At 41.2% G+C, this 26,197-nt stretch overlaps 2 protein-coding genes across 3 annotated transcripts in view; one reads left to right on the forward strand and one right to left on the reverse strand.

Moving 5' to 3' along the window:
* The first annotated feature begins 840 nt into the window (after window positions 1–840).
* Window positions 841–9,498, forward strand: rabep2 (rabaptin, RAB GTPase binding effector protein 2). The gene is made up of 12 exons (XM_033644520.2): window positions 841–1,005; window positions 3,398–3,553; window positions 4,246–4,328; window positions 4,412–4,780; window positions 5,090–5,185; window positions 5,823–5,921; window positions 6,588–6,704; window positions 7,448–7,526; window positions 7,637–7,648; window positions 7,854–8,008; window positions 8,333–8,449; window positions 8,625–9,498. Exons 1-12 carry the CDS (start codon window positions 981–983, stop codon window positions 8,727–8,729), a joined length of 1,413 nt encoding a protein of 470 aa, XP_033500411.1. The 5' UTR covers window positions 841–980; the 3' UTR covers window positions 8,730–9,498.
* A 980-nt stretch (window positions 9,499–10,478) lies between these two features.
* Window positions 10,479–26,197, reverse strand: part of atp2a1 (ATPase sarcoplasmic/endoplasmic reticulum Ca2+ transporting 1) — a 29,637-nt gene continuing 13,918 nt past the window's right edge. The window contains exons 9-26 of one of the 2 annotated variants that reach the window (XM_033644519.2): window positions 25,471–25,626; window positions 25,161–25,302; window positions 21,579–21,745; window positions 21,371–21,459; window positions 21,176–21,278; window positions 20,937–21,068; window positions 20,410–20,535; window positions 19,372–19,590; window positions 19,156–19,267; window positions 18,852–19,075; window positions 17,835–18,055; window positions 17,528–17,730; window positions 17,075–17,160; window positions 16,785–16,918; window positions 14,914–15,031; window positions 13,080–13,197; window positions 12,493–12,537; window positions 10,479–10,804 (exon numbers count right to left, since the gene is read on the reverse strand). In XM_033644519.2, the coding sequence (XP_033500410.1) occupies window positions 12,533–12,537; window positions 13,080–13,197; window positions 14,914–15,031; window positions 16,785–16,918; window positions 17,075–17,160; window positions 17,528–17,730; window positions 17,835–18,055; window positions 18,852–19,075; window positions 19,156–19,267; window positions 19,372–19,590; window positions 20,410–20,535; window positions 20,937–21,068; window positions 21,176–21,278; window positions 21,371–21,459; window positions 21,579–21,745; window positions 25,161–25,302; window positions 25,471–25,626 (2,355 nt within the window). In that variant the 3' untranslated portion in view covers window positions 10,479–10,804; window positions 12,493–12,532. The remainder of the gene's footprint in view (window positions 10,805–12,492; window positions 12,538–13,079; window positions 13,198–14,913; window positions 15,032–16,784; window positions 16,919–17,074; window positions 17,161–17,527; window positions 17,731–17,834; window positions 18,056–18,851; window positions 19,076–19,155; window positions 19,268–19,371; window positions 19,591–20,409; window positions 20,536–20,936; window positions 21,069–21,175; window positions 21,279–21,370; window positions 21,460–21,578; window positions 21,746–25,160; window positions 25,303–25,470; window positions 25,627–26,197) is intronic. The other variant, XM_033644518.2, reaches the window with a different exon arrangement.

The following is a 26,197-nucleotide window of genomic DNA, read 5'->3' on the forward strand; positions in this document are numbered from 1 at the left end:
TAAAAAATAATAAATAAATTATTATTATATGCTGATCAAATAATAATAACAATAATAATGATAACAAAAATAATAACAATTGGTGGGCCATATAAAAAGAATTTATTAATTTTTGTTATTTATTATTATTATTATTATTATTATTATTATTATTATTATTAGTTTATATTTCTAGTTTTATTTTTGAACTTTTTTATTTATTTTTGCTGATGGGGCATTATGATTCTTTAGTAAATTATTATTATTATTATTTTTATTTTTATTTTTTTTAAAGATCCTTGAATTCTGTAAGATAGTCTCAAGGACTCACTGTAAACTTCAGCACTTAAAACAAAATAGCATATATATATATGTGATCATTTTCCATTTAATGTCGGAATTAAATAACAAAAGTAAGCGCGTAATTAGTAAATATCAGCTATCGTTCTTTAATAATAATGAAAATAAAAATAAAGATAGAAATAAAAATGAAAATAATAATAATAATAATTATTATTATTATTATTATAAGAGTAAATAATGAAATACAATAATAAATGAATGAATGAATGAATAACAATACATAAAACAAGAAATAAATAATGTTACAGTATATGGTATATTATTTTTGTGACGTACAAACTGGGGTTCAGTGACCCCCAGCGGTCATCAAACAGTGGACATGATGACAGGATGCCTAATGTCCAGGGAGTGGCAGCAACTTAAACCAAAGCTGTGGTCACTTTTCTTGGTATTTTAACCTCCATAAAATCCGGTCAAATCAGAAGCCAAAGCGCATAGGGCAAGGCACTCGTGAACAGGAAGGAGGTTGACGTCATTTCCGCAGGCTTAAACCGGGGAAAGTTGTTTCCTGAAGTTGACACTGCGCTGATCATTTCCACACCTAAACTCTGCTGCTTCTACAAAATGACTCCGAAAGGTTTCCCGGATTTTTGATAGATATGTTTTTTATCGTCAGGTGAAGTCTGTCTGACGAGAAAATGAGCTCCAGCGGTGAAGACACAGGTAATAAAAACTGCAGCGGTAAACTTTAATCTGCTTTACGTGTAACGGGATTGGTTGTGAGGTGATATGCTGTCACCTTTACAGTTTGAGTTTTTAGTATACAGTAATGTAAACTTGTTGTTTGTCTGCACTGTGACTGAAACCTGTTGATTGTGAAGCAGCTGTGGTCAGTAAACCGTTTAACGGCCTGTTAGCATCGTTGACCATAGAAATAAACAGGCGCTGCTAGCCGCTAGCTAACACTTTAGCTTAACTAAGTTAACTGTCAAAACTGGGGTCCAGCACCTTCTATAAACCGCGTTAATTCCGTACACGAGCTTAGTTTCACTTCCTTCATTTGCTAGTATCATAGACAGTGGTGTGACTACTGTACCAAGTCATATTTGTCACAACAGATTCTTTTCTATGTGCTGCAGGTGGCTTCATTAGCAGTTTAGCAACTTTAGGTCCCATATCATGTTAAGTGTTTACCCGTTTGCTAAAACATGAGCAACAAGTGTTACTGTCAAGTTGTCGAACATAAGAAGACAGATCCTCAGCTGTGCTTTGCCACATTAGTCAAAGAAATACAACGAAGTGTGTGTGTGAGTGTGAGTAAAGTCTCTACATATAATGGGAGCAACAGTAATCCTAATGTTGTGTTCAGGGTCCAGGAGATCCAGGGCTCTGACAGCTAAAAAAAAAAAATAGGCCTACTTAAAGGTCCAGTGTGTAGAATTCAGGGCATCTATAGGCAGAAGTGGTATATAATATCTATAATCATCTGAAAATAGGAATTGTTGTGTTTTCATTACCTAACAATAAGCTGTTTATATGTACATATGGAAGGGACCCTCCTCCACAGAGTCTGCCATGTTGAGAATGGATAAACCAAACACTGGCTCCAGATAGGGCCATTTGCATTTTCATGTCAGCCACCATAATTTTCCTAAACGCTTGGTACACAGGAGAGATTTCAGCACTGTAACCTCACTGCTAGATGCCACTTAATCCTAAACTCTGGACCTTTAAAACAGATATTAAATTAAATTGCTGATTGATTAAAAAAAAAGTGAAAGGGATTTATTTCAGCCTTATATTATTTAATAAATTGAACATTGAACTTAACACAAAATACACATTAAACAGGATGACAGTTACATTTTAAAGTGCAGTTTTCTACTGATATTCTCTTTTACAGTGTGTTTATTGTGCAAATTGAAATCACGATGACAATGAAGAAAAGATATATGGTACAGCCCTACTATATGCATTGTATTGTGTAATGCATTCACTTGAGAATAATGGCTTGGTCAACCCCCAGCTACTCAGCCCCATCCTGGGCTTCACTTGCGATCTTGTTGGCTGTGACTCCCACTCGCTGCACTCAGTGGGGGCAAATCAAAGCAGATTTTTTTTTTTCTCAAGTGAATGCATTACGCTTTTGTAATTATCACATCACCCAGACACTGAATATTAAGATAATAACTTAGAAAACTGATTTTATTTCATCTCCTGTTGTGGTCTATTTGACCCCAGATCTAAGCATGAACAGTAAATTTACATACTGTACATGTCTTTATCTGTGATTAACAAAAGGAATATATATGTATTGATTTGTTCATGCATATAACATATGAAACAAGAAATATTTTCTTATGTGGTGCCATGTCAGTGCTTTATAATTATCCTGTCACCTTCATTAAACATGTAGTTTGTGGCAAACCAGTAAAACTTCAAAACTTTTCTACTTATCGGGTTTTAATGAGGTCAAAAGAAAAGCAAAAAGATATTTTAAAGACCAAAGTGGTTAGATTTCCAATTATTATCACTAGTTTTAGACTTACAGCAGAGGAATCTTCCTTAAGTTTATTTACCAGTTCACTCATTTGACTCATTTATAGATAAGCTTCATTCTCTTCATTGATCTCCCTCTGTACCAAACAATGTGATCAGCTGGTTATGCTCCTGTCATACACTCAAACAACTAAGAATGTTGTCAGATTGGGTCAATCATGGACTAATCCTTGCTCATAAATACACATACACACCATTACACGACTGGCAGACTTGCGTGCAACTTTCAAACAGCTCTATCAGTCTACTCTGTGCACAGATAACAAGGATGACATAAACATGCTGTAGTTTTACAAAAGTGAGTGATGCAAAGAATTTAGAGCTGCGTCCTGCAAAGTTCCCAGCACATAGATCCGTGACATCAGATTTCTTTCTTTTTATCGTATAGTTACATATTTAAAGGTCTTGTCTGATAGCTAGTAATGCAGATTCCTTTTTGTTGCGTCACCTCACTGTTTCTCATACTGGTGTGATTCCGGCCCTACTGATGCAGACATCCTCAAAATAACATAATGAAGGCAAAACACACGACAACCTGCTGTTTATCATTTTTCAGTGGCGAGCCTGCAGGCCCAGCTAGCCGAGTGCCGAGCTCAAGTCGAACACTGGCAGGGCGTGGCGACGATCTGCGAGCTGAGCAAACAGGAGGAACTGGCAGAGCTACAAAAACAATGTGATCAAGAGATCCAGTCTCTCCAGGAGGCTCTCAGAGGTCAGTATGTGTGTAAGTGTGGTTGGCTGTGCCTTCATGTTTGCATGTGCCTGATAAGCACGGTGAGTTTGTTACAGTCCTTTTTTGTCTAATTATATAAGGTTAAGTATTTTTTATATATTTCTTTCTTTTGTAAATCAGAGCCTAAATAATTTGGATCTCCTTTGGATATGTTTTAACGATAAAACCTGTTAAAGATGATACTTTTAAACTGTGAAAAATACCGATACTATGTTTTTAAGGGATTTTTTTAAAAAACCTGAACAGCTCTAGGTTTTATGATTTTCTTTTTTTGTTCCTTTGTGTAGTTTCTAAACTTCCAAATGAATTAAGTAATATTAATTACAATGTTGACTTTCAATCAATAGTATTAGTTTAACATTTAATACAAAGGTCAGAAGGAACTGACTAAAATGTTGGTATGTTGCCAAGCTATTCAATAAGGTGAAAGGTCAGAAGAGGAGTGGGAAACATTGACATGCTCCTTTTTAAAACAATGAAAGTTTGCAATGGTGTTAAAACATACTATAACTAACATATTGTTAACAAAATAGGAAGTAACATAAAATGCAGCTACACTTTTTTAAAGGTATTGTGAGCTTTTAATCTCGGCCTTTTAGCTAAACCAAATATTGTTCATCTGTCTGAGTAAATTGTTTCATTATTATTTTATTATCCTGTCGTGTTTACAGAGACAGCAGCACAGTATGAGGCCAGGATATCTGTTCTCCAGTCTCAGCCTGTGGAGTGGAGAAGAGCCAGTGGGCAGAGCATGGTCAGTGTTTAATGTTGTGTCTTTACTCTTGAATTGTTCCCAATGTTCTGGACTTAATCCCAGCTTTTTTTTGTACCTGTCAGATGAGTGGAAGGAAAGGCAAGATGGAGGCAGATGAAATGAATAGAACACACACAACCAACAGCCTGACAGATGCCGAGGCCACGGCGTCACCAGACAGAAACTCACACCAATCAGCGGAGCTCGACACAGTGGCGGAGGGAGAAGGACCATCGCTTACAACAGAAGGGTATTTTTCACTGCGGCACTGTGACTCGGCCTCGCTGTCGTCGTTCTCCTTAGACACGCCGTCTCTGCCCAGAAAACTCAACGCACAGGACGACACTGACTCTCTGCTCTCCACTGGAACTTTGGTGCCTGAAGCCATCTACCTGCCGCCGGCCGGACACAGACTGGTCACGCACAACGACTGGGATTCACTAAATGCTCAGGTATAGATGTAAAACTATGATATGAGAGATCAGGTTTCTTATATGAAAAAAAGAATATTCACGCCATTCCATGGGGCCCATACACATGTCGTGTCTTTCACTTCCTGGAAAACGTGAGGTCAGGTGCTGGGTGCTACACTTGTGCTAAAAATTGATTTGACAGCGCAAAAATGCAGCATGTGTTCAGGCCCTTACACTTAAATCTGTGCAGTTTTTCTGATTATAGCAAGATTTTGGTCCGACTAAAATCTTCCTCATAGACAGATGACTTTGTGGCGTAATGACGTGACGGTGTGGTGTGTTGGGCAGGTGTCAGAGCTGCGAGTGGAGGTGAGTCGACTGCAGGCTGAGAAGGAGGAGCTGGAGAAAGAACTGGACACACAGACCAACAACACACACAAACAGGTGAGCAGCACTGCTCTGAGTGTGGGTACACAGCACATACAGTACTTCACAATAAAAACAGAGCACATTAAAACACGGGGAGAATCAAAGAAACACCAAAAACTAAACATATTTATAAGTCGTAAAACATAAATGCAATCACAGAGAAGACATTTTAAAAAAGTGGGTTATGAAAGTGATTTAAAAGATGAGACAGAGTTTGCAGCCCTGATCTCCTCAGTGGGGTCCTTCCAAACTCCAGGAAATCTGACTGCACAGGCTCTATCACCTTTGTGAATTAATTTGGACCTTGGAACAACAAGACACAATGCATCTGAGGAGCTCAGGCTGCGGGAATGGACAAAGGTCAATTAAAAATATGATAAACAACTTGGGATGAGGCCTTTCAGTGCTTTGTACATAATCAATAATCTTGAACTCAATTCTAAAAGTAACATGTAGCCACTGTAAGGAAGCCAGGATCAGTGAAATGGGATCATGTTTCTTTGCTGTAGTCACGGTGGCAGAGTTTTGGACGAGCTAAGGGTGGAGCTAAGGATTTGCTGATGTCAGAGAGTAAGGGAACACAGTCGTCAGATCGACTAGTTATGACAATATATACACGTTAATTTTTTTGTTTGTGTGTGTGTGTGTTCAGGTATCAATGCTCCAGTCACAGGTCCACACTTCAGAGGCCCTTCTCCAGGATCTGCAGAAATCTTTTAGCCAATCACAGAACGCTGTCCAGAGTCGGCTGGTGAGTGATGTAGATCCTACAGAGTGTGTGTGACTGTGTCAGGGATAGTCCTTAAAGAAAAAATTCACCATTTGGGAGATACACTTATTTGCTTTCTGCCCAAGAGTTAAATCACTACCAAGCACACATCTCTCCAGTAGTTATGAAGCTGCAGCTAGTAAGTTTAGCTTAGAATAAAGAGTGGAAATCACTCGACCACACATACAAAAACGCAGTGTGAAAGCAAGTTGCTTGGAGGTACTTGCCTTTGCACGGAGCCAGGTTAGCACTTCCCCCCCTTTGTCCAGTTTTTATGCTCAGCTAAGCTAACCATCTGCTGGCTCCAGCTACATATTTACAGTATAGACACAAGGGTGGTGTTGATCTCTTCATCTGACTCTGCAATAAAGAGAATACGTGTATTTCTTATGGTTATTTCAACCATCTTGATTAAATATGGAAAGATGCCAAGAAAAGCAATAAAGATGTGGCTCTTAAATTGTATTTTTGCCATGAATGTGTAACCCAGGTGCATGATGACTCACTCATCCACCACACACTAATTTAGCCAACAGTAGTCAATTGATTCCCAAAGCAAGACTATATAATTACCCATAAAGTAAGATAAGGTTTATTAGTGCGTTATTCAGTACAAGTAGTTGTTCAAACCTGTATCTGTGTGTCCAGGCAGAGCTGTCCTTTTCCCAGAGGAAGGTGTGCAGTGAGCTGTCCAGACTGAAAGGAGAGGAGGTCGAGGACCCTGAGCAACCAGACTCCAGCTCATCATTCCCAGCAACACTGCAGGTACAGTTACTGTTCTGGGTTTTTATTTACAGTGCTGCAGCACGGAATCAGTTTTCTTAAGACTCATATAAACTTGTATCGTAGCACAATGAGTAATTTATTTGACACCGTCTTGTCTCACATCTTGTTGAATGAGAATAATGAGATAAAGAGTTTCACATAGCATCATAAAGGGAACAGAAACCAGTGAGAAGCTTGTTTATGTGACTTCCCTTTAGTTAGTTGCTGCTTTTCTTCATTTCAGAAAGTTCTTGGGATGACTGTAATTGTCTGAGCCCTTAGATTGTATGTTTGTCAACATTTATGTGTGGACAAAGGTTTAATTTTGTGACCAGGTTGTCACTGCTCTGTCTCTGGAAGTACCTTGACCATCTGTTGGTAGTTTCAAATGTTTATTTGGTTCCTTCAATGTTATACTATGCAGGAATTGTCAGTTACTGTTTTTAAACACATCATTCTAACTTGGCCTCTTCTCCCTACGCTGCTTATTACACTGCAAGCTACTGTACTGTTGTGAGAGTGTTACATTTGTTCTAATGGAAAAACTGATCTATTAGCAAGCTAACAGCTGGTCTTCAATACAAGTTGTGAGATAGTGTTTGTGTTTTGACACCTTTTATGAATAGTAATGCTACCGCCTCATTGCTGCACAGCTTTATTGCAGACAGTTATTGTACTGTATGTGCCTGCTTGTGGTGTCAGTGTATGTGTGTGTGTGGTGATTTTTGACCTGTAACCTACAGGGGGCACACAATGAGGAGCGTCTCCGCATCGAGATTGTCAACCTGAGGGAGCAGCTGGACACCCGGTCAGAGGAGAACGGTCTGTTGATTTTATTATTATTCAGGGCAGGTTTGCGACACTGACTGCTGTGACACTGACACATGTTTTATTTCCTCCTCCCTGCTCCCACCTGCAATGCTGATCATCAGAAGTTTTAGAAGGTGAGTGAACAGCTCATGCTTATTATTAGTCTGGGAAGCCAATTAGTAGGTCTTGTGATGGATGTAGATGCACAGTTCATTCAGCCTTTTTCTCACATTTAAAATTTTTACCCCCCTTGGTGAGACCGAAACTGAGAAAATGAGACCAACTTGTAATAAACTGTATTTTTTCTTTAATTATAATCTGCTTTGTTTGTGTGTGCAGTGCAGCTTTCCAGTCTGAAGACGGAGACAGAGAAGATCCAGGCTCAGAAGGACCACTTGCAGGCTGAAGTGCTGGCCTGCCGCACTGAGCTGGAAGCCCTGCGGGTGGCACTGTCTCATGTGCAGAACACCAACAAGGCCATTGGTAATGATAAAGTAAGTCCAGTCTGTTCAGTTACTGCTGATGCTTCACACTTTTTGTCTCAGTGACATCTGTAGTGCTGTTATTTGTACTGGTGCATACAAGTCGTGTGAGAGTTTGTCAACGGACGTTATGGTATAGTTTTGCTGTTAAACGTGGAGGCCTACGACTTAAATTCATCAAATGAAACCCAATCTTGTCCAAGATTCTACAAGTTTACATTGTGAATAGTATAAATGGTGATTTCCACTGCTGCTATTAGAGTAACTTTTGTTGATACTCCCACTGTGAGTCGCTTAAGTAATACATTTTCAAATCTGTTTTCTTGTGACTGTCAGGCGGCCCTGCATCAACAGTGTTTGGAGCTGCGCAGCCAAGTGATCAGTCTGCGCTCCCAGGTTGACACCAGCCAGACAGTACAGAGGGACTTCGTCCAGCTCTCCCAGTCGCTGCAGGTAAGAAGCAATAGACGGCTGTAGAAGTCAGCTTGAGTGGAGTAGGGATAGTGAAAATTGGAAAAAAAAAAAATAGCTAAAACTTTTTCTTGCTCTTGCAGAAACTGGTACAAATTAGTTCCGTATTTTATCATTGACATATTTATATTTTACTGACCCCTCTCTCCCCCTTCAGGTGAAGCTGGAGGTAATTCGGCAGGCGGAGACTATTGAACAAGTCAAAGAAATCCTGGAGGGGGGAGTCAGTAAAGGTGGTTCCCCGCCTGCAGATGCCTCATGAGTTACAGAGTCACACAGGAACCAAAGAGCAGCCCAAGATAAAACAGCAGTGACCAGTAAGGACCAATTAACCACCACCACATGAGACACTGTCGTGACCACTGGGATATCACAGCCGGTGCTGTGAGCACATCTAACATTTGATGGATACTCCTACAGAGACATTATTTATCTGTTTGTTTCCGAGGTGATGGTTCGGTGTCAATGGCCGATACTGTTGCTTAGCGACCAAAGTGACGTTCAATTAACCATGAGGACGCTTAACTTTTTTCACGCATTCTTTTTCTTACATCCAGTAACATGTTTATTCCTCTACTAATACACATGAAAATGTATCTGTTGTTAAAACTGACTTGACTCCAGCAAAACACTCGACATTCCAACACTTGACTTTTCACTGTATCAGTAATTGATATGCAAACTACGCAGTTATCTTTCCATGCAAACACTTTTTTGCATCTTCTTTGTGAAGGAGGAGCTCTAACAGCAACAGATCACAGTGCAATAATGAATAATAGAGATACTAAGTAGAAACTCTCCTAAATTAACTGCATTTCAGATGCAATTTTTATCACATACTTTAATTTGTTGTCTTTTTATTTTAATTAGCATCATAAACTATTCCTGTTCTCACCACAACCATATTAGCTTCTAAGCTAATTTACGGATGTGGATTAGGAAAGAAGCTAAGAAAATAATCATGAAGAAATGTGAATATGTAACATCATGTCAGTTTGTTTTGTGTTAATAATACATATTGAGAAGTAAAAGTAGGCTGTCAGTCTTTTCTTCAACCTTTGAGTTCATAATCAAATACTCTGATAAAGTTTCTCATCACTGGGCTCCATGCAGAGTCACTTACAGGTCCAGTGTGTAGGATTTAGGGGCATACACCGGCAGAAATGTAATATAATATTTATAATTACGTTTTCTTAAATGTATAATCACCACAACCTAAGAATTATTGTGTTGTCGTTAATTTAGAATGAGCTGTTTATATGAAGCAAGTCCAACTCCATGGAGTCTGCCATGTTGTTTCTAGAGTAGCCCAGAACAGACAAACAAAACCCTGCTTGGCTGCGTCCGCCACCGTAGTTCCCTTAAGCCCAGTTCAGACCAAGGGTTTACGACAAGATGCATTGAAACAGGCAACTACAGAGCATCTGCCAAAGCTAGCGAACACGCCATCTACTGTCATTTTGGCTTAGCCAATGGACTTCACTACAAGTCGATTGGCTGTAGAAACAGGTGACGTGCTTTATGTTCTAAAACCAGCCGCCAATGATTTGATCAGCTGAGGTACAGGTGACACATCAGCCAGCTTGAGTCGAGCTCCGACCGGCCAGTTCACACCGCTGCAACTTTTCTCTGCAATGTTCTAAAACAGTTTCTTCTTGTCGCAAATCTTTGGTCTGAACTGGGCTTTACATGCTTGGCACACGGGAGAAGCTTCAGTTGGATGCACTCTGCAACATTACCGCTAAGGTGCCGCTAAATCTTGTACACTAGATCTTTGATGATGAAAAAGCAGTCACAGGAAATCTATAACATGGATATGCACAGTAATATATTTCTTTACACTGTCTAATTTAATAAAATAGATTTAATATACTGTATAATTTGGTTATTGCCTTTTCACCTATTTGGAAATACATGTATGATCTTAAAATTCATTGCAAAACACAGCTGCTGCAAATTCAACCCCAGGTTTTAAAAACCTGAATAATGTAAAGAGTTAACAACACTGATATCCAAGTCTCATATTCTTTAATACATATCTTTATTCTTTAAGAATAGAATCAACACAGAATAGTTTTAATAACTGTTACCTATATATTAACTTCAGTACATACACAGAAAAAAATATTTTGCAGCTTTCTTTTGGTGTATTTTCAGATGGCTTATGTGTTTTTCTTTTTTATTCATGCCACTAGATGTTTTGATCATGTCGAGTGACTGTTGGCAGGCTTTCTTTCAGTGGGAGTGCTCAACTTTTTCTCTCCATCCTCTGTGTGTCAGCTCTCTCTTCTCTTTTGCTTCAGCCGCTCTCTGTCACACTTTGCTTTTAGACTTTTCCTGTAGAGGAAAGCACAAGCCTGTCAGCTGTGAGATAAAGGCAGTGTACAGAGTAGCTGAGTAGTTAAATGCACTGAGTGAAGAGTCGAGGAATAGTTTCGGGACATTTTAGGAATATATTAACTAGATTTGTTGCCCAGAAGTAGCTAGATGAGAAGTCTGACACCGTTCTGCCGAGGCTACATGCATTCATGCAGCATCCAGCTAGTTTAGCTTAGCACAACCAAGCTGCTAGCCAGTCTCTGTCAAAGTTAACAAAATCCACCTTCCAGCACCTCTAAATTTCACCAAATATCACACAATATTCCGTTTGTTTAATTTCTACAAAAACCAAATTGTAAAAATGAAACTTTGCACAACAGAGCAGTGCAGGAATGAGTCCTAAAACCTGGAAATGAGCTAGGATTTTAGCACTCCTGGTTCCTCTTCTCAAAGTCATTGGGTTTTTGGTTAGATGCCTGAAAAGAGGTCTGTGGTTAGTAAGTTTAAGAGACTTTCACATTTGTTCTATGACATAAAATATGTCTGTAAATCCCAAACTTGAGAATGTTGAAGCTTTTAGGTGTCTTAATAAAGGCAGTTGCTAACAAGTAGCTAAATAAGACTACAGAATGTCAACACACTGAACACGGCTTTACAGCCTTGTTGTGGTGGGGACGTTAAGTCACGTGACCACAGTGTGGTTCGTTTACAGCCCAACGTTAGCTTTTTACCTCTGGCGATTGCATTTTGGCTTCAAAAATCATTAAAGTGGTGTTTATTCTTGAAGATTATCTTGCTGAACAAAATGTCTGAGTATCCACAGCTTATTTTTTCTGTAGGCTTTTTGAAGCAGCAACCTGGGCTTAGCTAACTTCTGCATCGGCCTGCAAGAAAACGTCATCTCTGCAGCACCCTATTTCTTGGCTGGGACCATTTACTTCCTGGGGTTTTCGCTCATTGCCTGGCAGCTGCTCAAAGACAAGAAATAGTCTGATGCAACACCCGTAAAACAGGAAATTGTAATTTCTAGATTTCATTTTTTGCAGAAATTGATAAACTCAATACATTCACTAACCCATCCATCCACCTGTTTCCAGCTTGGATGTGTTTTATAGGCAAGACAGTAAACTAGCAAGACAGCAACTATTTTCATGTATTAGTCCATTATCAAGCCTATTACCAGTGCCGCATAGTGGGAAAAAGATAGCACATTTGCTAAATTACCGTGTAATATAAAAATATATACACATATAAATTCCAATTATACTCCATAGAAAACATTATGTTTTCTATAGTCACAACAGCAACTGAGCATACACAGTCTGTTCGAGAAATGATCAGCAACATTTTGACCTTGTTGGCAAAATGCACAATATTAATTTAATCACAATGCACAAGTAAGTAAATGCAAAGTCATAGCCTGCTAGCCGGCATCTTACTTTTTCTACTTTCAGAGGATCTACAAGCCCCTTGAAGCAATGAACTCAAGTAACAATATCAAGCTGCCAATGACAAACACAAACTATGCAAATACCACGTATGATGCTGAAACCAATTCATGACAGATACACAGCCGAACTGTTCACAGCTTCACTCAGGATCCAAATGCATTAGTGCAGAAAGATTTGCATGACAGAGACATACTGAACAAAATATTCATGCACGATGCAGGGTGCTTAAACCTTTGGCATGAGTCAGGGGAATACCTTGTTTTGTTACAGGAGTATGGAGGAGGGGGGAACAGGTTTAGACTGGATTGTCAGGGAGGGAACAGTGAAAAAGTGCATCCAAGGAGAGGAAAGTTAGATAAATGTCATCGGAGTAAACAGATGAGAGGAAAGAGGGTGAGAGATCATTAAAACTGTCAGGGATAAGAAAACAGGGAGATAAAATACATTCAAAGGTATTTAATTAAAAGGTATATTGTTACTTAACACTTGATTAATCAATTGTATATGTATATTCTTTAAAAATTAATATAGATGAGTCATTGATGGCATAAGTTCAAGTTCAAATGTTACAGGACGAAGATAAAATTGTGTTCTTTAGATGTATACACATGTATTTTAAAAGTAGGTCTGTGATCTTGCAAATAATCCTTAAAATCATCCTAGCTCTGCCTTAAGTCTGACGAAGCCGCTTCAAAATGAGTACACATGTTGTGGAGGTTATTTTTAACTCATAAACCTGTAAATAGATGATCACATTTGTTTTTTGATTTTCCAAAAATTTATACACACGCACATGATAATGAAAGAATAAAGGACGTGAACAGGCCACATGATCAGCTTACCCTCCAGATATGTGCGAGCCACAAACTTGAGAACCTCATCGATAAGGATGACTGGGAAGGAGAGCTTCAGCACCATCATCCACTGCTCCACATTCAAGTGCGTGAGCTTGAAGATCATCTGTGGGCGAGAGCAACGCTGTGTTAAAGCTGCCAAACTCGACACACAACTTTCAGTAAGAAAAAGCTGCATATAAATGATTGAGATACTAACATTAATGCTAATGTGACTGTTCATACTCTTTTTGATACATCTAAAGAAGAAGAACCAGTTAAATGTATGTGTTATTCTCTAACTGTGACCAATAATGAGCTTCACCTTGAGTAGTATAAAGAGACATCTAAAAACAATTATTATTTTGTCACACCATTTAGGAGTCCACCAAGGCCTCACGAAGCCGAGCAGCTGGTTTGATTTTGCTCCCCCTTAAAGGAATACTTCAACTTCAAATGACCATTCGTATGTCAATTACTCACCTTGTGTTATGTTAAATTTGTTAAAAAAAAAAAATGTTCTCCATGCCTCCACAGTGAACAAAGAATTACAAAACTGAGAAAAGTCTTGATGATTTGAAGTAATTTGAAGTCACCTGATTAAACACTTGCACATATATACATACATATATATATATATATATATATATATATATATATAGCTGTAACTTGGATGTATAATCCAAGTCACAGCTATCCATTTCAATGTTCAGGATGTCCCAAACAGACAGCCCTTTTCGGGAACTTAATGGAACATGAAACTTAACTATGCTCTCTGTCAAACCAGACTCCATTGACAAAAACAGTAATTTTACCTTGCTGAACACCGGCACTGCTGGTCTATTGGTGCCTCGATCTGTAGCTTGTTTGTTCAGATTCAGCAGGGTCACACAATATCACAAACGCTTCTTATAGCCCTATTCGCACAGGACTATTTAATCTGCGGATGTCACGTGTTTTAGAAATGATCCCCCAGTGTCTATGTTTCGTGCGGTGCATTTGCACAGGATAAGCAAAGTTTGTATTTTACTCAAATTGACATTATCCCGGGATATGATACACACAGTTGTTTGTAACTCCACTGTACACAATGCAGAAACATAGCACCACTTGCAGTAATGAGCAGTGTTAACCTCCTTTTTTATTTTAAACAAACAGAACTGATTTTGCCACACATTGCTTTTGAGATTTGGCTCTTCTGATTAATTGGAGCTTGCTTTTTCTGCAAATGGGTCTGCATGCTGTGTAGCAGGATGAGTCTCCTGCACCCAGAGTGCTGCCAAAATTTTAATTTGTTATTGCCAACGAAGTCTCCGTAATTCTTGACCAGGAAACGGAGCACAGAGAAAACAAAAAATATGAGACTAATATTATAACACTACCACTGTGTTTGACAAAATATAGTAGGCAATTTTTATGTGACAAATTACAGACATGGCAGATCTGCACAGCATTAAGATCACAGATGACCTCTGCAATTATTACATCACCTAATCACCAGAGGTTCCTAAGGAAATATTAGACCTGTGTGAATAGGGCTTACGACTTGCATTCATCAAGACCATTCTGTGTTTTTGGATTTTTCGTTCACCACCAAGGCATGTGAGAAGAATAAAGTCATATGGGTAACTAATATACGAATGGTCATGGGGGGGTGAAGTATTTCTTCAGCTGCCACCTCTGTTAGTAATTTTGGCGACACATCATCTGTAAGTATAAAAGCAATGATAATGTGAGAGAGAACATGGAGGTTGTTGGAGAGGCAGTGTGTCTGAGGGAGGAGTAGAGGGAGATGGATGTTTGTTGTGGAGAAGAGGGCTGTGGTGCAGGAGGCCAGACTCACGGGCAAGGGGTCGACGTAGATGATCATGAAGTGAAGGGACATGGAGAGGCTCATGGCGGCCACCAGCCAGCCGTTGCTCCAGGGGGGCATGCGCACCAGGGACTGGTTCTCAGACAAGCTGGTGGGGGAGGGAGGAGGAGGAGGAGGAGGAGGAGGAGGAGGAGGAGGAGGAGGAGGAGGAGGAGGAGGAGGAGGAGGAGGAGGAGGAGGGGGGTGGGGTTGGTTGGGGAGGCGGAGGGGTACGTTAATGCAGACTGAAAATGTGTGAGGGCATATGAAAAAGTGTGTGTGTTGAGATGAATGTAGGAAAATAAATGTGTACAAAAGGATGTGAAGAGCTCTGACACATTTATGAGGTAAATATTGAAAGACAACCCCCCCAACATGTTGTGTATTGTGCTGTTATAATCACACTGACATATGATCCTGGTAGTCTCTGTTTTAAAAATCTGACCGTGACTGTTACATAGTTTTAAAATACTCCATTAGAAGTGAAAATCTTGCATTTGAAACCCGCATCTGAGATAAAAGTACAGGAGTATTTTTAGCTTTTGCAGCTGGGGTAGGCAGTTTCATTTGGTGTCATTGGACCAATTCCTATGGTAAACTATAAGCATGTTGTAATTTAAGTAGTCTGAGAGAAAAACTAGACTTCTGCACCTTCTCTTGACTCTGTTTTCAGACTCTAGAAAAAGGAAACTTTGAGCCAATCACTGGTCATTTCTGAGAGATTGCGTTCCTCCTGGCTGTTCTACAAATGCAGATGTGCGTGCACTTTCCTACTGTGGAAGCCTGATTAAATGGCAGAGAAGCCTGCAGAGAAAGTTACTATTCCAGCATTGGCAGCAACTGCCTACACTGCAGAGCAACCCAAAAAGGAAGACAGACTTATCAAAAAGACTCTAAGAGAGAGTCTGACAACAAACAAAATAAAAAGCAAGTCAGTATCAGTTAAGCTTTTCAGAGATAGAAAGGACATGTTGCCAATATTTTATCCTTCTGCTAAGTGGAGCAAAAGGGTCACAGCTGTGGCTTCATGTTCATGTTTATGTAGCTAATGTTACATAGAGCCTCAAGTCACAGCATGTTCTCTGCCTCACAGAGACCACCTTGCCAGGAAGAGAACGGGCAGCAGCTTCGGAGACAGACCCCCAGTCAGTGGCTGCATCCACATCCAATGGGACTGGTGTCCTGGCAGATCAGTAAACTTCCTGCTGCTGCTGCCCACCAGCCTGCTGTGACTCCCGGTGCTGGGGAGTTTGCACTGGCTGAATTCGAGGTGCTACAGCCGCCAACCTAAGGTCTGTCACTCAAGCTGCTGCCTGCTCTCCTCCAGGGGAAGCAGTCCACAGTGGTGGGGAGCGAGTCAAAGGGACGGTGGGTTGTATCATTTGAGAGGGGCTGAGCAAATGCGCTGCATTCAACTGTGCAATGAAATAAGATTAAATAAATAAATGTATTGAAAAAATTGGGTTACTGTAAGAAGCATGGGCATATGCCCAAAGCCACCTGGTGGGAGGGGCTTTGGACAGAGAGTTTAGAGCTGCAGAGGGGTGTATTTCAAATTCTGCCATATTTTTTTTTTTTTTTTTTCATTTCCAAATTTCTGCCTACCCCAGCTTTTAAAAGTATCATAAGTATGAGTATTCATTTTGCAAAAAAAAGTGGCGACCGATATGTAGCAGAATAGAAGTACAAATTGTCATCAAAAGGGAAAAACTCCAGTATAAGTACTTCAAATTTGTACTTAGGTCCAGTTCTCGAGTACCTAATTACTTAACACCACTGGTTAGAACATATCGTCTGTTACTCATTAAACAGTGTTGAAGGAAGTGCTTAGCTGTAAGTATGAGTTCACAGTGCAGTCAGACCTGTTCAGAGCGTTGCACATCTCGATGGTGACCAGCACAGACAGAGCCATAGTCATTGGGGGAGCAGCCTCAAACACCTCGCAGTGGATGCCAGCAAAGTCCTCGTTTTCATCGCTACACTGCATGAAGTGTGACTGACGGGGGAAGATGGAAATATAAAGTTTGGCACAGTCTCTGGGAAGTTAACATCCTCTCAAGAAGTTTCTAGTTACAGCAGGTGGATAGAGTCCACTGTTTGACAGGCTATAATTGGTAGGAAAAGTTCACAAACAACAGTGTTGAATACTTACCAGCTGGTGGAAGGTGATCATTGGGCCATCGTCACAGTACAGGAACCACCAGGCAGCTGCTGCAACAGTGGCGGCACCAACGTAACCTGGAGGAGATGTTACCGTGTTAAATAAGAAGTTTATATCCAAAGTCAACATGCGGATGGTTTACGTATAATGGCTGCCGGAGAGTTTTCATTGGTGTTGTTAAAGAAATAAGTGTTAATTTGGTGCATGATACCAAGAAGTTGGATGTGTTACCATGGCAACAACATGTTCAGATGAAAATTACAGATGCTTTTGTGAACGTTTGTGACTTGTAGTTGTGTAAGTGTTCTTTAAAAGACAGTATTATCAACCATCATGGGAGGCAATTTTAGACTGAAGGAAATTGCTACAATACTGAAGTGCTTCAACCACCAAGGGATGAGGGTTATTTGCAGCACCAGTAATAATCCAACCAACGTGTCGTACCTCCGATGGCCAAATATCTGAAGAAGAGCCAGCCAGAGATGAGGGGCTCTTTGGGGGAGCGGGGGGCTTTGCCCATGATATCCAGGTCAGGGGGGTTGAAGCCCAGCGCTGTGGCAGGCAGACCGTCGGTCACAAGGTTGACCCACAGCAGCTGGACGGGGATCAGAGCCTCGGGCAGACCCAGGGCAGCGGTCAGGAAGATACTGAGGGAGGGAGTGTGGGAGAGGGGAAGCTGAGCAAATTATTTTCTCAGTTTAAACACAGTGTCTCCTCCTGCCTGTCACACCTCACCTCCGCCTGTACTTACCAGACGACCTCGCCTACGTTGGAGGAGATGAGGTAGCGGATGAACTGCTTCATGTTGTTGTAAATGGCTCTGCCTTCCTCAACAGCGGACACAATGGAGGAGAAGTTGTCGTCAGCCAGGACCATCTCAGAGGCAGACTTGGCAACGGCAGTGCCAGAGCCCATGGCGATGCCAATCTCCGCCTTTTTCAAGGCGGGGGCATCGTTCACTCCATCTCCAGTCTTGGTGTAAGGTGGAAGAAGATAAGTTATTGTATTTGAGTAACTATATTTCAAGTCAAATGGTTTCATTACATTTTAAAGGGGACATATTATGCTTATTTTCAAGTTCATATTTTTATTTTTGGGGGTGGGGGTTCTAGAACATATTCACACATTTAATGTTGAAAAAACACTTAACTTTCCTCATACTGCTCCCGAATTCATCGTCTGTCTCAGACACTCTGTTTTAGCACCTGTCTCTTTAAAGCCACTCCCATGATAGTCCAGTTCAATCTGATAAGTCAGTGATTTCAGGTCTGCCTTATCAGTTGTTTTGCCATGAATATGTTAAGAGAACTGGATACAGCTTTGGAGGCAGGGCGCTGCTGATCAGTGGCGCATGAACCCAAAAGAGTTCGACTTGCAGGAATAAAATTACCCAGATCTTCTGCATCACTGGGCCCACACAGCAAGCGCACTGCAGACTTCTGCAGGCTGAGCAGCTACCAACCAAGATTAAATGTTCCTCCGATATTAGCATGTAGCTACATGTAACACTGTAGGCTACAGAATAAAAACTTGGAGTAGTGTGCCTGGACCAGATGACCATATGAAGAAGTTTGTCACAAGTTGATGTCAGCTTGTTTCAAAAGCAGAAAAAAACAACATTGGAAACGGCTCACAGGGATTACTTTTACATAGGTTTACCTCATTATTAAAAACTTAAACCACATTCAACCCGAACATCCGACACTGTAACACGACATATATGACACAAAATAAGCATAATAGGTCTCCTATAATTCCTTCCTCTCACCATGGCAGTAATCTCATCAAAGCCTTGCAGGAACTCAACGATCTTAGATTTGTGGGACGGTTCCACTCTGGCGAAGCAGCAAGCTTTTCGGACAGCGACTTTCTGTTCGTATGGAGGTAGGTCATCAAACTCACGGCCAGTGAAGGCCTTGTCAGTGACATCCTCATCCTCACTAAAGATGCCAATACGACGGCAGATGGCCACAGCTGTGCCTTTGTTGTCACCTGGGGAGACAGGAATCAAGATTTTATTGTTTGCTTGTTTGTGTCTGCGATGAGATTAAAATGCTGAGTGTGATACTGACCAGTGATCATGATGACACGGATGCCAGCAGCCCTGCACAGCTCGATGGAGCTCATAACTTCCTTACGAGGCGGGTCGAGCATGCCAACACAGCCCACGAAGGTCAAGTCAGTCTGGAGAAAAGAAGAAAGTCACCAGTGAGAGACTGTATGTTTGTACAATATCACACACATATGTCTTTCATTTCTGCCTACATGTTTCTTTATCAGTCTCCCACCTCATAATCTGCAAACTGGGTGGAGTCCTCCAGGTTCATCTCCTCCTTCTTCATCGGTGTGTCACGGGTGGCCAGAGCCAGACAGCGGAGGGTATCGCGCCCGGTGCCCCACTCCTTGATGACTGACATGATGTGGTCTTTGACTGGGCCAGTCAGGGGCACACGGGTGGTGCCCACACGAACGTACGCACAACGGTCAATGACACCCTCTGGAGCACCCTGTTGACAGAGTTAAGATACAACATCATTGTCAGTAATAGTATATGTGACTTGAATGACTTGAACACAGTTTAGGCCATTTCTTTCAAATTTAGAGGTAATAACTGGCATGGTTGTTTTACTATAATATAATTTCTGTTTAAAGGGTTTTACAGAGTCCCTAAATTAAAATATTTTATTTTGCTAGAGGCATGTCTCTAAGGGATGATGTCTGAGAGGCAGTCTATCAGTTTGGTTTAGACTGAAATATTTTAACAACTATTGGATGGGTTGCCAGAGATCATGACCCAGTTACTCAAGATAGTCTGCAGACCTTGTGAGCAGTTTCATGTAGGAACTCTTTCCTTTCTATCGAACTACACCCACCAATGGTATCTCTGCAAAGCAGAAGTGTGCCTCTGCTCATGTGAACGCTAATGTCAAATCACTGTGAGGCACTTGTCCATACCAGCGAGGTGAGCTAGTTAGCTAACAGTTACGTACAATTATCTGTGTTATTATTCCACGTGTACAGACATACACAGCAAAAGTGCAAAGGGCACGGCACCTAGCCATGCTACGACTGCTGCTGACTTCACAGCTACAGGCAATTGCAAGCGAGAGAAGACCAGAAAATTATCTCTGGTGCAACTCAGTTTTGTACAATATATGTAGTACGGGGTCCCTGCTCAGTCTCTCTGTCAGCTAAAGGGTCCTTGGCCTGGAAGATATTAAAGACCCCTTGTCCAAATTATTCCCAGCCATCAGCACATTGTTCACAGAGCTGCCAGCATGGCTGTAGACTCTTTGTGTACTCTACTTCTTGTGTCCTACACTCACTTTGACAAACATCTTGTTTCCTACAGGGGCCTTGGCAGACTTGGCAGGAGAGCAGTAGACTGACATTGACTTTCTGTCTCTGGAGAACTCCAGGGTGAACTCCTTCTTCATCAGCTGCTTGATCACCTGTGAGAAAATGAAGGAAAAGAAGGTGAACTGGAGGAAAACAGGCTGAGCCCAGCATCTCTTTTAAGCCAGTTTGTTTGCACTGATTAAACCTGCAACAACTTTTTTTGTAACCACATGGGGGCAGTGGACATTAACATATTATCACCTTTTAAGTTGATGGACTTGTGATCATTATTATCACTATGGCAGACCCCTTAAACATACCAGTAGTCTTTTGATCCATCCTTTTATATACAAAATATTGATTATCACCACTTTAAAGTTTTTGGGATGGATGTAGTCGCCAAACACAAATTTAAAGCTGTAATATTTTGGGTAACACTTGCATCTGTGTTTCACTAAAATGTCTTTCTATACAGGATAACACGCATACTGTGTGGAATCTTTTGTAGACTTACAGAACAGCAAGCGTTTGCCCGTTCCACCTTGGACAGGCCGCGCACTTCAGTGTTGAACACGTTCATCTTCTCCACCAAACAGCACAGTGCTGTTTCAGTGGCCTCACCCACTTTCTCATAAATGCCCTTGGACTGCATCATGGAAAAATAAGAAAGAACAAGCATACATGTTAAGCTGGCAGTGTGTCACATTTAAAAATACTTGACACAAACACAAAGTTCTCCTGAAAGCTGCAGACCTCGTTGTAGTCCAGAGAAGAGTCATTACACAGAGCGCAGATGGTGGCCAGTTCAACCAGTCCGTCAAACTGGCCGCACTTCACAGACATGCCATTCTTTGTACTGGTAGGAGAATATTCACAAGAATATTAAATCAATGAATTGTTTAGGATTGGGTTATGGTGTTTAGAACACTTAACTCTTTTGACACTTACACTTCTCCCTCAGGGGTGTACTTTGAGCCCGAGATATCAAACTGACCGAGGGAAACATTGTCACCATCGACTTTATCGATGATGAACATCTGCATGGAAACATGTCCAAAAAACACATCTGCATTAGATCTGCTCTCATTTTCAGTCACACGTCTGGATTTAAAATGAATATATCTGTGTGACATCACACCTGTGAGTGTGAACCTACCTTAGTTACACACATCTGGTTGGTGGTAAGGGTACCAGTCTTGTCGGAGCAGATGACTGATGTGCAGCCCAGGGTCTCCACAGAGGGCAGGCTTCTGACGATAGCATTCTTCTTGGCCATGCGGCGCGTTCCCAGAGCCAGGCAGGTGGTGATGACAGCGGGCAGACCTGCGATTGTGAGTGAGAGATTTGGCAGATAGGTATTAAATGAAGCTGTTGCTGGAGGGATTTAGGTAATTTTACCTCGCTGAACATGGGAGTTGCTGGTCTACTGCTGCCTGGATTAATAAGTGAGTTTGTGGTATTGTGTGACTTTCGGATCTGAACTAACATGGTGTCCACAGCAGTACATTGTCTGACTTCTGTTTCTCTGCATTTTGCAAGTACTCGAGTACTTGACAATAATTTGATGTGGGTACTTGAATATGGAAATTACCTTAAATGCCCAGCCCTAGCAGAAACCTGTCAGGTGATGTGGGAAAACATTTTTAAGGACTTGGGAAAATAGCATTTTGATGCTAAAACATATGTGAAAGGGTCGGTGTTGTTGGGGGCTTTATGCATGTTTTAATATAATATTGCTGTGTGTTTTAGACCATTTATTTATTGTGTTTTTAATTGGCAGTGTTGTTTGGTTTTTAATCAGAAGTTTTACTGGATTATGTTTTTAGTTGAGTGATTATTTTGCATGCGGTGCTGTTTTTCCCACTGCCCCTGAAAAAAGCAGACACTGACCAAACCTCGGGCAGCAATCAGGGCGACGAGCAACAGGTTTGGTGCACAGGAAGTATAAAGGAGAAAAGCGGAGGTACAGAGAGGAGGGATGACACAACGACCACGACAGCAGGTGCTCGACGCAGTGACGCAGCGAAAGATACCGGAGCCTGAAGCGCAGCAGGCTGTACCCATTTGGCGAGAATACTCCAGTCTGGGTCAGTAGTTTGACTACCACCCAGGAAAACCGTGAGTATTTTTTTGACCGTGTTTGTGGTGGGTACTGGAGGGCCGGCTGTGGGACCAGGCAAGTGGTGTGAACTGGGGCTGGTGTGCCTCTGCGTACTGGTTCTTGTTTGTTTCCTTCCTCAGAGTGACCGGAGCAGAGGAGGAAGTGCCACAGGACGAGGAAGGCAGGGCATTGCGGACACATACATCGACCAGAGTTTGAATGTTGGTATTTGAATACATGAGGAACACTACTGGAGAGCTACAGAATGATATAAAAACATAACAATAATAATGATAATTATAATAATAATAATAATAATAATAATAATAATAATAATAATGTGCCTGCCCTTTAAGAGAAACTTCTTAGAAAGACCCAAAGAACCAGGTGTCTAGAAAGTCAGATCTGATCTGTCTGTTCAAAACCACCTGGGCTGTAAACCATCTGTCACTGGGCAAGCTGACAACAGTGGTGGTCCCTGCACAGCCCTTAACACATCAGCTGGAACACACCCAAACTAAGGTATTCCTGTTGGAGGGGGCTGCTACAAGCCATTCAGTCAGATGTCTGTTCAGATGCTTGGCAAAAATCAACTCTGACAGTGGTGTGGGTAAGGTCTGGAGGGTGTCCAGTTTAGTGACATTATGGTGGCATCTGTGTTTGCAGATGATGTTTTCCTTTTGGCATCATCAGAGGGTGCTCTGATGAGCATTGGCACGGTTTACAGCTGGCTGTGGTGTGACGAGGAGGTATGTGAGCACCTCCAAATCTCAGACTGTGTCTGGCTCACAATATTAAATCGTTCCCATTCAGATGGCAAAAACGTTTCTGATTCAAGTGTGAGAATTTGATGGTTTTTAGGGTCCTGATCACAACTAATTGTAAACCAGAACAATTGTAGCGACAAAGCTAAGTAACTATGCCGACTGTTAATTATTGGCCAAACGTCTTTCCAACTGTCATCTATTGTTGGAGTTGGGTAGTGGCCAAAAGAATCATATCAAGAAAAAAGGATTATTTGGCTTCCTGTCTGGGACAAACAGCTGCTTCTCCAAGTTAAGAGCCAGATACGCTGATTCAACCACCTGCTGATGATGCTGTACATCAGTATCAGAAAAGGCAGGCTGGGCAGAGATCCCAGGCCACACCAGGACACATGGAAGTTCATCTCCCAGCTGGCCTGAGAACAATGTGGACAGTTTGGACGATAATCCTGAAGATAAAAGATGTCTGGGCTGTTCTGCTTGCCTTCACCTGTCACCAAAACCACCAAAAAAAGAATGGAGGTGGATTTGCTTATTCTCACTTCAAAACTTAAATCTTCATCATAATAAACATCAACAAAACTGGCAAAGTCTAAAGTTCAAAATACTCTGCTGATTTAGCTTTGCATTCCTACAGTGACAGAGTGCAACGCGTCACACTCTGATAACCATGCCCACTGTAAGGAAAGCTATCAGTGCCACAATGCTAACAAAATCCCTGTAGCTAGCTAAAAACATTAGATATCAGCATGTCATGTCATGGCATCAGGATTGTTTTAGCACCCTAAGTCTACCAGAGAGGAAAAGTTACACTAACAAACCTAATATTGTTGGGCGAAAGGGTGGTAGTGTGGCTGAGTGATGTAAGGTGCTTTAGGTCTTAATGTGTAAAAGCTGAGTTTTTTGGTTTTGCAGTTTCTAAAAGCTCAGTTATGGATTTTTTACCACAGTGGTTCTCAAATGATGCCAATCCAGGTGTGCTGTGGGATTTTGTGATAACCATTCATTATTTTTGCAATATTCTACAAAAAGTTATGAATGAATTTTTAACTGACTGTATCAGTATATTGTGCGCACCCATTTTCCTAATAAGGAGGCAAACTGTAGCAAAAAAAAAATCTAATTTAATTTAATAAACCTTCATAGGGAAACTATTTGTCACCATCCGTGCATGGGAATTCTATGTGTGTGACACATCAAAAGCCCTGATTGGCAGCCAGTGTGAGGGATGATAATTAAAAGGAAAACAGCCTGAGGACAATGGATCGCTTTATTGTATGGAGCAAATTACAACAAAGCACCAGCAAAGACAAGCTACCACTGAAAGAAAAGAGAAAAAACACTGTCAGTAGACAGTATCGCAAGATTGTTCCAAAGATTCTTCTTCGTTGCCAAAACCTGGCGCCTACATTACCCACAATGCAATTTGACTGGCAACAGTTCAATCAGAGATTCAGGTGTGTTATGCTAGTAGCGGCTAATGTAGCCTCGAGCAGTGTTAAGGAGCCTACAAAGATCTGGTAAGGTAATTTCTTTCTAACTCCAGTTTTAAACTTGTAGTTTTGAGCCCCAAATGATGTTGACTCAAGTGACATGAGGCAATTTATCAGACTTTGTGTTGCTCATTCTGGAGCCACGACAGGTTTTAATGCAACTTTTTAAACATATGCAGCAGTACTCCCCAAGACCTGCAAGCAGACTTTGATGAGCACAACTGATCCAGCTCCTCCTTGATAAGCTGTATGGTAATATTATAATGATCAATCATAAGCCAGTTTTTAATGGAGCGTCAGATAGATGAGCTGCACGAGATGAATCTTAGGTATGATAATCTTCTTGGAGAACAAAGTGGAAGTTAATCTCAGGGGCTTACCTTCAGGGATGGCAGCCACAGCCAGAGCCACAGCAATCTTGAAATAGTAGATAGCACCGCGGAACCAGGAGCCTCCGTGGACGGGGTCATTAAAATGGCCAATGTTGATTATCCACACAGCCACACAGATGAGGGAGATGACCTGGAGGACAGACAGTCAGACAGATGTATGAGACATTGGCTGTAGATTTTGTTTTGTATACATATTAAGCCATTTAATATAGTATTATCTCATTTTTTACTAATGAATAGATAAATAAAAGCTGTCTGCGGTGATACGGTGTCAGATTTATTTTTCTGCCTCACGAACCTTGGACAGCTGCTCTCCAAACTCGTCCAGTTTCTGCTGCAGAGGGGTCTTCTCCTGCTCAGTAGCAGCCATCTGGTCACGGATTTTACCGATCTCAGTGGACACACCAGTTGCAATAACAATGCCAGTGGCTTTTCCTGCAGCGATGTTGGTACCCTGAGCAGAGTTTTAAGAGAGAACATCATATAGTTAACATTAGTTGGTCAATCTGGACTAAACAGACTGAGATTGAAATTTTGACTGAAATTAGTGTTCCCCAGAGGATGAATCCTTGGTGACTTTCATGTAGTGCCAACATGAGGTTGACATTTGTGGTGAACAACACATTCTAACTTCGACTTAGTTGCATATCGACGTTTAATCATGGACTTTCCACGTCCAGATACAACGTGAAAGGTTCCCTGGGTGCGTTGGTTGTTGATGTTCTGGGACGCTGTGTCAAGTTCTGCCTGTTTACATGCATTGTCTTCTTTCAAGGTACACTTCCGTTTTCACAGGAAATTCACCGTTTACATTCAGCCTCTTTCAAAATCAACACACTATGTTGGTTAAACACCAGGAATTTATGTTTTCTTGCCTTCAACAACACTCGCATGTGGTTGGGTTTAGGCAACAAAAGCACGTGGTTGGGTTTACGACAAAAGAACAGGGTTTGGCTTTCTTGTGGGACGTGAACACTGCTGCTCTCCCAAATAAAAGTCTGTGTTTCTTGGACCCATACACCAAA

This window comes from Epinephelus lanceolatus, chromosome 18 (genome assembly GCF_041903045.1).
Source record: "Epinephelus lanceolatus isolate andai-2023 chromosome 18, ASM4190304v1, whole genome shotgun sequence".
NCBI classification, from domain to species: Eukaryota; Metazoa; Chordata; class Actinopteri; order Perciformes; family Serranidae; genus Epinephelus; species Epinephelus lanceolatus.

Excerpts from the sequence above, each read along its gene's own strand:
- rabep2 (XM_033644520.2), top strand. The coding sequence starts at position 981 with ATGAGCTCCAGCGGTGAAGACACAG. Across the intron at positions 5,186-5,822 it reads CCAACAACACACACAAACAG|GTATCAATGCTCCAGTCACA; the intron begins GTGAGCAGCACT and ends GTGTGTGTTCAG. Across the intron at positions 6,705-7,447 it reads CATTCCCAGCAACACTGCAG|GGGGCACACAATGAGGAGCG; the intron begins GTACAGTTACTG and ends TGTAACCTACAG.